Source organism: Acartia tonsa, chromosome 1 (genome assembly GCF_053477335.1).
Source record: "Acartia tonsa isolate MP-2025a chromosome 1, ASM5347733v1, whole genome shotgun sequence".
Lineage (NCBI taxonomy): Eukaryota > Metazoa > Arthropoda > Copepoda > Calanoida > Acartiidae > Acartia > Acartia tonsa.
Genome location: NC_137260.1, coordinates 53,248,230 through 53,263,646, shown reverse-complemented (window position 1 = coordinate 53,263,646; position 15,417 = coordinate 53,248,230). Strand labels below are relative to the sequence as shown.

At 30.0% G+C, this 15,417-nt stretch overlaps 1 protein-coding gene across 12 annotated transcripts in view; it reads left to right on the top strand.

The window, feature by feature from the left end:
• Nucleotides 1-15,417, top strand: part of LOC145331346 (uncharacterized) — a 71,242-nt gene that overhangs the window by 29,520 nt on the left and 26,305 nt on the right. Inside the window, exon 5 of one of the 12 annotated variants that reach the window (XM_080176016.1) lies at nt 7,072-7,541. The exons of 8 other annotated variants lie outside the window; for them this stretch is intronic. In XM_080176016.1, the coding sequence (XP_080032142.1) occupies nt 7,072-7,340 (269 nt within the window). In that variant the 3' untranslated portion in view covers nt 7,341-7,541. Of the gene's footprint in view, nt 1-20; nt 598-1,377; nt 1,644-2,616; nt 3,214-7,071; nt 7,542-15,417 lie in introns of those variants that run through there. 3 more of the 12 variants (XM_080176008.1, XM_080176060.1, XM_080176045.1) reach the window with 3 other exon arrangements.

Sequence of the window (15,417 nt, the reverse complement as noted above, 5' to 3'; positions counted from 1 at the left end):
TTAAAATCTTTCTTATTTAGACTTAAAGGAAAGGAGAGATATAATGATTCTGGAATATATTGAGCGTTTAGAGGGAGATTGGACTTGTAGGATATGTGACTACAAATCCAAACGAAGAACGCATGTTACTGAACATATTGAGATGAAACACATTGATGACGGATGTCTCTATTACTGTACATTTTGTAATCACCCTTCCAAGTCTAGAAATCTGTTGCGAATGCATGTAAATTCCAAGCATCCAGGAATACCTGGTTCTAATCAAAATCTCTTCTACTAAACTTATTCCAATGTGGCTCAAATAAAAGGAATATACAAGTGGGGATTTATTACCTTTTAGTGACACTCCTAGCGGCTATGAGTGAAGCTGCTTTTGTATTAAAAGGACTAAATGATGCAAATCAAGTAATCTAAACATTGAATATAAGATTAAGCAATGGCATTATATTAAATCAATGAAATTTTTGGTTTTGTTCATCAACCAAGTAATATACTGCCCCTTTATTTTCTGTATTTAGCTTAACCTTTTTCAAACGCTTGTCCTGTTTATATTATCTTTCTGTTTTATTTCCAGCTGTAACTAACAAATGAATTAAGGGGGGGGGGGGGTTAATGCAACCATCTCGTAATCAATGTATAAATGGCACTTAGAATGCGAATTTTGATCTGAAATTTTGCATGAGTTATCCTTGGCAGGTCTATTTTCCCTAAATCGAACAAAAAGTTGGAAAAGTATCGGCTAACGACTGGCGGCTCATCCGTTTAGCCATTTGTTGGGTATTTTCAAGCGAAATCCATCACGAAACCTCTCCACATAATGCTCTTTTCCGATCCAAAACGTTTTTTAAACGGTTCTAGCTGGTAGTTGCTGGTACTAGAAATCTAAAAAATGTTTTTTTTTGTATCATTTCACATGATTTAAGCAAAAATATGTTTCAAAAAGTTGTTTTCTACGTAATTGATGACAGATTTGCCCTAAAAATATCCAAAAAACGGCTAAACGGCTGAGCCTTTAGCCGTTACTTTTTCAACTTTTTTTCGATTTAGGGAAAATAGACCTACCAAGGATTACTCATGCAAAATTTCAGATCAAAATTCTAATTTTAAGTTCCATTTATACATTGATTACGAGATGGTTGCATTAACCCCCCCCCCCCCCCCCTCCTTAGAAAATAAAACTCTTTGTAGTAAAGACGACATGTTTATCCCAAAATATTTTAGATTTAATTCACTTGTTGGCTATACCTTATTCCTGGCATTTGTGCTAAACAGATAGTTAATGTACTTTCTCATGATGTCAATGATATTCAATTCCTTAAAATAAAGTTTTACATACCCATAGCATTTTAGATTATTGAAAAATCTGTCTTTATTTAGAATTAAAGGATAGAAGAGATGAAATAATTTTGGAATATATAGAGGGTGTGAGTGGAGCTTGGTCCTGTAAATTGTGTGAATTCAAATCTGGAAGTGAAGGCCAAATTTTCGATCATATTGAAATGAAACATATAGATGATGAAATGTTTTATTATTGTGCCTATTGTAACCACCCTGCAAAGTCTAGAAATCTTATGCGAATGCATTTGACAACCATGCATCGAGGCATGCAGGAATATAATGAGAATATATTTTTCTAATCATAACTTTTTGTTGATTATTCAATTTTTAAAATTGGTCTATGGAAGGTTTAAAAGAGCTCATACAATGTTTAGCTAGGAGATTAGGTTCTTAGAGAGAAAAAAGTATTTTTGATCATTAGTTTTTTCAGCTCAATTCTGTCATAAATAAGCCGAAATTGTAAAGGTCTTAATTTATAAATAATTCTAATCAAAATATTTCATTATAAATATAAAGTGTAGAAGATGTTCAATGATCCTTACAAATTGTAAGGAGACATATTTTTGATCGATTATTCTACATTTATAAAACTGTGGATGGACTTCGCTCCAAATGCCAGTGAAGAAAAAAATTTTGGTTTTTATAGTGGTACTTCAAGTTTTCCTTTCCTGTTTGTCTTAAATATTTTTTGCTTTTTGTAGGTTAGGTTAAGTAACGGTTTAAAGTGGCCTGCAGGGTCGAGAAATAATTTTTTTTCACAATAAATTGAATGAGGTGATTGAAGAAATAGGTTTTTGAGTGATGTATCATAATTTTGATATATGAAAGTTAGATAACAGGCAAATTATTGATATTGTATTTATCTACTAGTGGCATTGCCTCTATCATCATCAAGGAAGATTCTTTTTAAATTTGAAAAATTATTTTTGAAATTTTAGATAAAAAAAGCTAAAAGTTCTACTTTGTGTTATAGATGAAAGCTTATCCTCAAGAGTTAGTTCCATGAAGTGTATTTGAATATATCAGTTACTTAAGATAGTAATCTCTTAATTTTTCCTTTATTTCATTTTAGTCAATATAAAAATTATCAAAAATACAATTGTACCTATTCTATGGGTGTTTCATGTGTGTGTATTTGATCTATTTAAGTTTGATTCATATCATAAAATTGAGACTGAATCATTATCTTAGATCGCCCCCATTTAAATGTTTTTAACCTTAAATTCCATCAAGAAGAAATTTTGTGAAAATTATTTAAAAGTAAAAATTTTAATTTAGATTTAAGAGACCGTAGAGATAAGATGATACAGGATCTAAGTGAACATACTGACAGTATGTGGCACTGCAGAGGTTGCAACTTCAAGTCCAAAATGAAGTGCCATGTTTATGAACATGTGGAATCTAAACACATTAGCGATGGACGGTTTTATTATTGTCCATACTGTGGCAATTCTCTAAGGGCTAGACATCATGTACGAGCACATATACTAAGACATCACAAAGGAAAATCTTGTTCTGTAAAGGATATTTATGGTATTTCTAAGTGATTTTGTTTGGAATACTTCAATATGATTTAAATACCAAGTACCTTAAGCAACATAACTTTTAAATTTTACTTCTAATTATAGCTTTAAATATTTACTACATATTTTTGACATATGCTTCAATTTCCTATGTTTTACATCACACCTGGCTTGAAGAAAAAAAATAATAATATATTGATTTGCCTATCAACCTCTTAGAGAAAAATACCATTTCATTTTTATTACATGTGAATAATTTTATGTTTTTGGATTACAAATAAACTATATATTTTCCCTAAAAGTTTTTAATGAAAAAAATTACCAAAAACCCTAGATGTTAATATACTTTTTAGTAGCGACGCTACTCTATAATTCACTTTGTCCGTCAGTCAGTCAGTCCGTCCGTCAGTCAGTCCGTAACGCTATGGGGGAAATGGGATTTACTCAGCTCCTATAAATGATAGAATGCTGAAATTTTTTAAAACATTCCCATCATTAAGGAGCACAATTGATTATAAAACATCATTTGCGGTCGGACCGATTTTTAGCAGGTTTTAGGCTATTTTTATATTCTTCACATTTTTCTCCATATCTTCAGTGTTTATGGTCCGATTTTAATAATTTTTTCAGCTACAGATATCAAAATTAAATTTCCCGTCGTTTAAAGGAACAACCATGAAGGCCAGACTGCCTTTTTAGCAGGTTTTAGGCTATTTTTATATTTTTCACATTTTTCTCCATATCTTTAGTGTTTATGGTCCGATTTTCAAATTTTTTTCAGTTATAGATATCAAAATTAAATTTCCCGTCTTTTAAAGAAAACAATATTGACGGCCAGACTGCCTCTTTAGCAGGTTTTAGGCTGTTTTTTATATATATATAACATTTTTCTCCATATCTTCAGTGTTTATAGTCCGATTTTCAAAATTTTTCAGTTGTAGATATCAAAATTAAATTTCCCGTCTTTTAAACAAAATAAGCATAACGGCCAGACTGCCTTTTTGGCAGGTTTTAGGCTATTTTTATATTTTTAACACTTTTTTCCATATCTTCAGTGTATATGGTCCGATTTTCCAAATTTTTTAAGTTAAGGATTTAAAAATTAATTTTTTTGTCGTTTTAATAAAACAACCATGACGGCCAGACTGCCTTTTATCAGGTTTTTGGCTATTTTATATGTTTTACATATTTCCCCATATCTTTGTTTATTTTGATGCAATTTTCAAACTTTTATGGGATATCAGTATCAAAATAATTTTTCCCATTGTTATGAGCATCTTAAATATAATTTACTTTGACCATCGTCATCATGCAAAATAAAACAAGGTTTCATGTTTATTTTATTCAATAAATCTATTCTTGATTTTAGTAAAAACCTTTGAAATCTACCTATACGTATTCCCATCGACGATTTTTTGTGCTTCGCTTCTTATGGATGTTGTTTTAATCTTATTGGTTTAATTGTACTTCCAAGGTTCATAAAATAATAAATCTTGAATATTATATCTGTTATCTCCAATTTTCAATCAGATCAAAGTACATAGGGTTAAAACAAGGATGACAACACACTGCATGATAGACTCGAAATAAAGTATTACCAAACTTTACCAATAAACTGTAAACAAATATGATAAATATACAAGCAAAATAACAAGTTAATGTTGAGATTCAATTCCTTCTCGTTCCTTCTTAAGCATAAAATGAATTTGAAAAATTTTAACATAAACTTTAATATCCTTATCAGGATGTTGATTTTATATGTCGTCTTTATGACAGGTGAAGATGTTATGAATATATTTCTTAAATTATGTATATAAAAAATATTGTACGGTAATATCAAATTAAATTAAAAATAATTTATTATTTTTTTGTTTTTTTTTGTACCAGAATCATCCCTGCAATGAAAGAAGAAAAAAAATTTGTTTTGTTTTACATAGCAGACTAAATGTATTATGATAACATACAACGTCTCTTTGTGAGTTCATATTTATAATATTGATTTTTATAAATGAATTAATGAAAAAATATTTGTTTGAAATTTGACTAAATGTCATATTGTATAATTTACTTAATTCTTAACAGTCGGGCCCCTTGCCGCATCTTTATCGGTCGGGGGTGAAGTGGTGGTGTTCGACGCCCCCTCCCCTATTATCTGAGCCAGTATTAGAGCTAGAGGTCTTAAAATTTCTGTGTATGTCCCCTGTTTGATAATAAATTTCCGACTATAAGTGAGTCAAAGTAAATTTTCGCTTTCTTCATCCTTTTATTTAACAACCTTTGTTTTTAGGTCCTTTCATAGTATCAAAAAGTTAAAAATATTTTTTTTTACTATTAAATCGCTAATTTTTAAAATCATTAGATTTTAAGCTTATTTTGCATGGAAACACACTTTTTCAGTTATTTCTTCTCGACAATGGATCTTAAATGATTATTACTGAAAACTTTTATGAAAATGTTATTAACCAAAACTCCAAATAAAGGAAATAATTGCCGTTTGCGAAAATGTGTGCAAAAAGTTGCCAATATCTCGTTAGAAGGGACTTAATGGATTTTAATTTTTACTGCTTACGACTTAGTGGACTATAAACTATTAGAAAAGTATCACTTCAAGGTGGAATTTTAAGGGTCAACTTTTTTTCTTTTAAAATTCGCAGTGAACACCCATAAGTAACAAAGCACAAAATCTATTATGAAATAGACAGAAGGACTAAGTGAGTTACATAGCAGATTATATGTTATCATAACAAAGAAAAGAAAGAGAGATATTATGCAAAAACTTGAAATAATGAAACCTAGAAAAAAGGTTTATGTCTTTAAAGGTTGTAACCTCAATCTGATGTATCATAATTCCAAAAAATCAATTTTTTTCTATAATTACAATTTACCTGACAGAATTCAAAAAGTAAGGTTTCAAATTAAAGAACTTACTATTTTTGTTCCTAATGGCAATATTCTTCTTTTTTTTGCGTTTTACCATTTTACATCTACAACTTACTAAAAACACCGACTAGATATTTTAAATAAAAATCATAAAAGTTAAGACACCTTCTTTAAAGAAATATATAACAGTCAAATTATTAATGTTCTTTTTTATTTACTATTGGCTTTGCCCCTAGCCTCATCAGGGGCTCTTCCCTACAGGATCAGGGGAGATTCTTTTTAAATTAGAAAATATATTTTCATAATCTTAGAGAGAAAAATCAGACATCCTTCAATTTTGTGTTCTGGATTAAAGCATATCTTTAAGACTTAGTTCCATGAAGTGTATTTGAATATTTCAGTTACTCATTGTAATCATAATTTTTACCTGTATTTAATTTTGTGTCAATTTCACAGTTATCAATAATACAATTGTACTTATGCTAATAGAGTTCCACAGTATACGTTACAATAATGACCGGTCTTTAAAATGGTCTAGCCCCCCCTCTATTGAAGTAAACCTATTTTTTTGTGTGTGATTTTTATATATATGTATGATGGTGTGTGTTGAGGTCAATTAGATCAAAGAACATTTACTGACATTCAGCAGGCTGTAAGAGAAAATATTAAATTATTTTTACTTTTTAGTGAATTTTCCTGCAGCCAAAAAAATAATGTTTTAAAATTGATTTTAGCATAGGGATGTTTAGAGTGTTATCTTCAGCATAAAATTCCATAGACACCTTACCCAGCTTCCTAGCTCTCATACAAGTCATTTGAGGCCTAAAAGTATGTATCGAGAACTCAAAATCTAGGATTTTTCACCTTTATTAAAATTCACTTAAAATACAGAATCGGTAGATATTTGACAATTTGAATATCTTCTTTAATAGCCTGCCGAATGTTGGAAAATGTACTTTGATTTAATGACCACAATAAACACCATCATACATGAATATTACCCCATCCTGTCCTAGAAATTTTTTTTTTAAATTCTGGCCCCCAGTCAAAATATGGTTGATTTATGCAAAAAAAATAACCCATGCAAAATATTATTTCTGTAATGCAAAAATAACAATGGTACAGGCACCGCCAAGTTTTTAAAATCTGCAAAAAGTGTTTGTATTAGGTCTATATAAGTTTGATTCATATAACAAAATTTAGACTGAATTATTATCTTGGATTGTCCCCATTCTAAAGCTTTTTTGGACATTCTAAATAAATTCCAACAAGATAGAATAGTAAATTATGTCCTTATAAATATTATTGAAAAGTAAAAATTTTAATTTAGATTTAAGAGAAAAAAGGGATAAAATGATACAGGAACTATGTGAACGTACTAACAGTATATGGTACTGCAGAGCTTGCAACTACAAGACCAAAGACAAGTGCCATGTTTATGAACATGTGGAATCCCAACACATTTGTGATGGACAGTTTTATAATTGTCCATACTGTGGCCATACCCTTAAGGCGAGACGTCATCTACAAGACCATATACTAAGACGTCACAAAGGAAAATCCTGTGCTGTTAAGGATATTTATGGTATTTCTAAGTGATTTTGTTTGGAATACTTCAATATGATTATAATACCAAGTACCTTAAGAAATATAACTTATTTACATCACACCTGGCTTGAAGAAAAAAATAATTTTATTTCGATTTGGCTATCAACCTCTTAAAATACCATTTCATTTATTATAATATGTGAATAATTTTATGTCTTTGGATTACAAATAAACTATATATTTTCCTTAAAAGTTTTTAATGTAAAAAAATTACCAAAAATATATATTTTTTTTAGTAGCGAAGCTACTCTATAATTCACTTTGTCTGTCAGTAAATCAGTCAGTAATGCTATGGGGGAACATGATTTTCTTGGCTTCTATTAGAGATAGACAGCTGAAATTTTTAGTGAAGATTACTATGACATGTGCACATCTAATCTGTACATTTTTTTGTCCATCATTCTATCAATTAGGGTGCTAGATCGATTCCTAGATTTTTACGTTTTTGCAATTTTCTCAATTCCTGTTCAAGATGAATGGCTGGAATTTTAAGTGATTAAATAAATTCAAATTCTACATATTTTCATCAAGTTTTATTAAGATACCTTTTTTGATTGGGGTGCTAGATTGATTCCTAGATTTTTAGGTTTTTATGATTTTTTCGATACTTATACAAGATAGACAGCTGACATTTTCAGGGATTGAATAAGTTTAAACTCTACATATTTCCATTAAGTTTTTTTTATGATACCCTTATTGGTTGGGGTGCTAGATCAATTCCTAGTTTTTAAAGTTTTTGTGTTTTTCTTCACTCCTGTTCAAGATAAACAGGTGGAATTTTTAGTAAATTAAATAGTCATTATTCTACATATTTTTATCAAGTTTTATAAAGACTTACTATTGGTTGGGGTGCTAAAACGTATTTTGATTTTAAAGTTTTTCTTATTAGCTCAATGCTTCAAAAGACCATCATACATTTTTAAAAGGTTTTGTGATTTTTATTATAGAAGTTTTTTTATTACATACCCTATAGATCATTTTTTTCCAGATGTCTATTCATTATTTTTGAGCTTCGCTACTTATGGATGTTGTCATACTTGTTAATCTTATAGGTTTAATTGTACTTCCAAGATTTATAAAGATAATAAATCCATCTCCAATTTTCAATCAGATCAAAGTATATAGGGTTAAAACTAGGTTGACAACACCTATAAGTAACAAAGCACAAAATCTATTATGAAATAGACAGAAGGACTAAGTGAGTTACAGAGCAGATTATTTGTTATCATAACAAAGAAAAGAAAGATTGATAATATGCAAAAACCTTAGTTATGCCGTTGTTTTAGGCGCCATATATAAAGGCCATGACACTAGACAGGCTATATTTTTTTTGACAATGGAGTTTGGTGGTTGAGCTGTTGTGGAAAATGTATTGTTCTTGTTGATTATTGTTTTTTGAGCTACAAGGTAGGACACCTGCCATACAATTACATTTATTATACATTGTTCTTGTTGATTTCTTATTCTTAAAGATGTAAGGTAGGACACTTGCCACACGATTACATAGATTATATATCTGATAACTAAACATTGTTCTTGTTGATTTATTATTCTTAAAGTTGTAAGGTAGGAACCTGCCATACGATAACATAGGTTATAAATCTGGTAACTAAACATTGTTCTTGTTGATTTCTTATTCTTAAAGATGTAAGGTAGGACACCTGCCATACGATTACATTGGCTGTAAATCTAATAACTGGTGTTAAATACAGAACATGGACCTTAACCTAATTCATTATTTTCCTTTTCTAATGTTTTCATATAGATTTAAGGGGTGAGGGGGGGGGGTTAGAGGGGTGTTAACCTCCCCTCATAAAAAAGCTTTGACGTCCTTGATTGTTGTATATCATCTCTGTTTACATAAGCACTTTAGCATAAACAAACTCAAATATTTAGTACCTCTAAATAGTATTGTTAGTGAAACAATCCAAATCTTTTTTTTTATAGAATTTTTTTTTAATGTCTTGTCTGCTTGAAACTAGATAGTTTAAAATCCTTTAATTAGTTATAAGGCATGAATTTTAATTTCTAGATTAAGAAAACTTTTAAGCCTTTACTATGTTTAGATCTGAAAGAAAGGAGGGATATAACAATTCTCGAAATATGCGAGGTTGAAGCAGGACGTTGGGTGTGCAGAATGTGCGACTATTCTTCCAAGCAGAAAGGCCATGTTTTTGAACATGTAGAATCCAAGCATATTAATGATGGATTGTCCTACTTCTGTGGACTTTGTGGCAAAGCTTTCAAAGCCAGAAATCTGTTGCGCATGCATCTTAGAACCAAACACCATGGAATAAGTGGTTCTAATCAAAATATGTATTTCTAAAAACATTTTTCTTTTGGCGTTTTTTATATTAAACTAGACTAGAGTCTCTATGCATTTACTGTATTACAATTTACTGCTCTTAATACCTACAATTATGCTAGCTTACTTATTCTGTGGTACTTTGACTAAAAGCTTTTTTTTGTTGGTTAAATATGCTTTTACTTTTATATTATTCAGTGCGGTAAGTAGGTATTGTTCAGCTTATATTAACAACGAATTTAATTTGAAAAAAAACACGAAACCTTTACATGTTTTTCAGCTGTCGTTAGGAGGGGGGGCAACAAATAGTAAAATTGACAACCTCTCCATTGCCCCCCAAATATTATTTAAGATTTATTTCACTTGTTGGTTATACCCTATTCCTGGGTATTGTCGAAATTTGTTCTCTAGCTTTACATTGTTTGCTACTTTTTTTCTACATTTGTGTGTTAGTGTGCATTTATGTAAGTTGAACAAATAATGATGAGTATTTGAAATGAATTGGTCACTTTCTGCTTAATTAACCCCTTGCCAGTTTTATTGTTCTTTCTAAGATCTCAACTGTAAATAGTTTCATGCCTTCAATGCCTAAAATTCTGCTTATATAATAAATTTTTTATCATATACCTAGTTGTGTTAGATATTTTAGAAATTTAAAATCTTTCTTATTTAGACTTAAAGGAAAGGAGAGATATAATGATTCTGGAATATATTGAGCGTTTAGAGGGAGATTGGACTTGTAGGATATGTGACTACAAATCCAAACGAAGAACGCATGTTACTGAACATATTGAGATGAAACACATTGATGACGGATGTCTCTATTACTGTACATTTTGTAATCACCCTTCCAAGTCTAGAAATCTGTTGCGAATGCATGTAAATTCCAAGCATCCAGGAATACCTGGTTCTAATCAAAATCTCTTCTACTAAACTTATTCCAATGTGGCTCAAATAAAAGGAATATACAAGTGGGGATTTATTACCTTTTAGTGACACTCCTAGCGGCTATGAGTGAAGCTGCTTTTGTATTAAAAGGACTAAATGATGCAAATCAAGTAATCTAAACATTGAATATAAGATTAAGCAATGGCATTATATTAAATCAATGAAATTTTTGGTTTTGTTCATCAACCAAGTAATATACTGCCCCTTTATTTTCTGTATTTAGCTTAACCTTTTTCAAACGCTTGTCCTGTTTATATTATCTTTCTGTTTTATTTCCAGCTGTAACTAACAAATGAATTAAGGGGGGGGGGGGGTTAATGCAACCATCTCGTAATCAATGTATAAATGGCACTTAGAATGCGAATTTTGATCTGAAATTTTGCATGAGTTATCCTTGGCAGGTCTATTTTCCCTAAATCGAACAAAAAGTTGGAAAAGTATCGGCTAACGACTGGCGGCTCATCCGTTTAGCCATTTGTTGGGTATTTTCAAGCGAAATCCATCACGAAACCTCTCCACATAATGCTCTTTTCCGATCCAAAACGTTTTTTAAACGGTTCTAGCTGGTAGTTGCTGGTACTAGAAATCTAAAAAATGTTTTTTTTTGTATCATTTCACATGATTTAAGCAAAAATATGTTTCAAAAAGTTGTTTTCTACGTAATTGATGACAGATTTGCCCTAAAAATATCCAAAAAACGGCTAAACGGCTGAGCCTTTAGCCGTTACTTTTTCAACTTTTTTTCGATTTAGGGAAAATAGACCTACCAAGGATTACTCATGCAAAATTTCAGATCAAAATTCTAATTTTAAGTTCCATTTATACATTGATTACGAGATGGTTGCATTAACCCCCCCCCCCCCCCCCCTCCTTAGAAAATAAAACTCTTTGTAGTAAAGACGACATGTTTATCCCAAAATATTTTAGATTTAATTCACTTGTTGGCTATACCTTATTCCTGGCATTTGTGCTAAACAGATAGTTAATGTACTTTCTCATGATGTCAATGATATTCAATTCCTTAAAATAAAGTTTTACATACCCATAGCATTTTAGATTATTGAAAAATCTGTCTTTATTTAGAATTAAAGGATAGAAGAGATGAAATAATTTTGGAATATATAGAGGGTGTGAGTGGAGCTTGGTCCTGTAAATTGTGTGAATTCAAATCTGGAAGTGAAGGCCAAATTTTCGATCATATTGAAATGAAACATATAGATGATGAAATGTTTTATTATTGTGCCTATTGTAACCACCCTGCAAAGTCTAGAAATCTTATGCGAATGCATTTGACAACCATGCATCGAGGCATGCAGGAATATAATGAGAATATATTTTTCTAATCATAACTTTTTGTTGATTATTCAATTTTTAAAATTGGTCTATGGAAGGTTTAAAAGAGCTCATACAATGTTTAGCTAGGAGATTAGGTTCTTAGAGAGAAAAAAGTATTTTTGATCATTAGTTTTTTCAGCTCAATTCTGTCATAAATAAGCCGAAATTGTAAAGGTCTTAATTTATAAATAATTCTAATCAAAATATTTCATTATAAATATAAAGTGTAGAAGATGTTCAATGATCCTTACAAATTGTAAGGAGACATATTTTTGATCGATTATTCTACATTTATAAAACTGTGGATGGACTTCGCTCCAAATGCCAGTGAAGAAAAAAATTTTGGTTTTTATAGTGGTACTTCAAGTTTTCCTTTCCTGTTTGTCTTAAATATTTTTTGCTTTTTGTAGGTTAGGTTAAGTAACGGTTTAAAGTGGCCTGCAGGGTCGAGAAATAATTTTTTTTCACAATAAATTGAATGAGGTGATTGAAGAAATAGGTTTTTGAGTGATGTATCATAATTTTGATATATGAAAGTTAGATAACAGGCAAATTATTGATATTGTATTTATCTACTAGTGGCATTGCCTCTATCATCATCAAGGAAGATTCTTTTTAAATTTGAAAAATTATTTTTGAAATTTTAGATAAAAAAAGCTAAAAGTTCTACTTTGTGTTATAGATGAAAGCTTATCCTCAAGAGTTAGTTCCATGAAGTGTATTTGAATATATCAGTTACTTAAGATAGTAATCTCTTAATTTTTCCTTTATTTCATTTTAGTCAATATAAAAATTATCAAAAATACAATTGTACCTATTCTATGGGTGTTTCATGTGTGTGTATTTGATCTATTTAAGTTTGATTCATATCATAAAATTGAGACTGAATCATTATCTTAGATCGCCCCCATTTAAATGTTTTTAACCTTAAATTCCATCAAGAAGAAATTTTGTGAAAATTATTTAAAAGTAAAAATTTTAATTTAGATTTAAGAGACCGTAGAGATAAGATGATACAGGATCTAAGTGAACATACTGACAGTATGTGGCACTGCAGAGGTTGCAACTTCAAGTCCAAAATGAAGTGCCATGTTTATGAACATGTGGAATCTAAACACATTAGCGATGGACGGTTTTATTATTGTCCATACTGTGGCAATTCTCTAAGGGCTAGACATCATGTACGAGCACATATACTAAGACATCACAAAGGAAAATCTTGTTCTGTAAAGGATATTTATGGTATTTCTAAGTGATTTTGTTTGGAATACTTCAATATGATTTAAATACCAAGTACCTTAAGCAACATAACTTTTAAATTTTACTTCTAATTATAGCTTTAAATATTTACTACATATTTTTGACATATGCTTCAATTTCCTATGTTTTACATCACACCTGGCTTGAAGAAAAAAAATAATAATATATTGATTTGCCTATCAACCTCTTAGAGAAAAATACCATTTCATTTTTATTACATGTGAATAATTTTATGTTTTTGGATTACAAATAAACTATATATTTTCCCTAAAAGTTTTTAATGAAAAAAATTACCAAAAACCCTAGATGTTAATATACTTTTTAGTAGCGACGCTACTCTATAATTCACTTTGTCCGTCAGTCAGTCAGTCCGTCCGTCAGTCAGTCCGTAACGCTATGGGGGAAATGGGATTTACTCAGCTCCTATAAATGATAGAATGCTGAAATTTTTTAAAACATTCCCATCATTAAGGAGCACAATTGATTATAAAACATCATTTGCGGTCGGACCGATTTTTAGCAGGTTTTAGGCTATTTTTATATTCTTCACATTTTTCTCCATATCTTCAGTGTTTATGGTCCGATTTTAATAATTTTTTCAGCTACAGATATCAAAATTAAATTTCCCGTCGTTTAAAGGAACAACCATGAAGGCCAGACTGCCTTTTTAGCAGGTTTTAGGCTATTTTTATATTTTTCACATTTTTCTCCATATCTTTAGTGTTTATGGTCCGATTTTCAAATTTTTTTCAGTTATAGATATCAAAATTAAATTTCCCGTCTTTTAAAGAAAACAATATTGACGGCCAGACTGCCTCTTTAGCAGGTTTTAGGCTGTTTTTTATATATATATAACATTTTTCTCCATATCTTCAGTGTTTATAGTCCGATTTTCAAAATTTTTCAGTTGTAGATATCAAAATTAAATTTCCCGTCTTTTAAACAAAATAAGCATAACGGCCAGACTGCCTTTTTGGCAGGTTTTAGGCTATTTTTATATTTTTAACACTTTTTTCCATATCTTCAGTGTATATGGTCCGATTTTCCAAATTTTTTAAGTTAAGGATTTAAAAATTAATTTTTTTGTCGTTTTAATAAAACAACCATGACGGCCAGACTGCCTTTTATCAGGTTTTTGGCTATTTTATATGTTTTACATATTTCCCCATATCTTTGTTTATTTTGATGCAATTTTCAAACTTTTATGGGATATCAGTATCAAAATAATTTTTCCCATTGTTATGAGCATCTTAAATATAATTTACTTTGACCATCGTCATCATGCAAAATAAAACAAGGTTTCATGTTTATTTTATTCAATAAATCTATTCTTGATTTTAGTAAAAACCTTTGAAATCTACCTATACGTATTCCCATCGACGATTTTTTGTGCTTCGCTTCTTATGGATGTTGTTTTAATCTTATTGGTTTAATTGTACTTCCAAGGTTCATAAAATAATAAATCTTGAATATTATATCTGTTATCTCCAATTTTCAATCAGATCAAAGTACATAGGGTTAAAACAAGGATGACAACACACTGCATGATAGACTCGAAATAAAGTATTACCAAACTTTACCAATAAACTGTAAACAAATATGATAAATATACAAGCAAAATAACAAGTTAATGTTGAGATTCAATTCCTTCTCGTTCCTTCTTAAGCATAAAATGAATTTGAAAAATTTTAACATAAACTTTAATATCCTTATCAGGATGTTGATTTTATATGTCGTCTTTATGACAGGTGAAGATGTTATGAATATATTTCTTAAATTATGTATATAAAAAATATTGTACGGTAATATCAAATTAAATTAAAAATAATTTATTATTTTTTTGTTTTTTTTTGTACCAGAATCATCCCTGCAATGAAAGAAGAAAAAAAATTTGTTTTGTTTTACATAGCAGACTAAATGTATTATGATAACATACAACGTCTCTTTGTGAGTTCATATTTATAATATTGATTTTTATAAATGAATTAATGAAAAAATATTTGTTTGAAATTTGACTAAATGTCATATTGTATAATTTACTTAATTCTTAACAGTCGGGCCCCTTGCCGCATCTTTATCGGTCGGGGGTGAAGTGGTGGTGTTCGACGCCCCCTCCCCTATTATCTGAGCCAGTATTAGAGCTAGAGGTCTTAAAATTTCTGTGTATGTCCCCTGTTTGATAATAAATTTCCGACTATAAGTGAGTCAAAGTAAATTTTC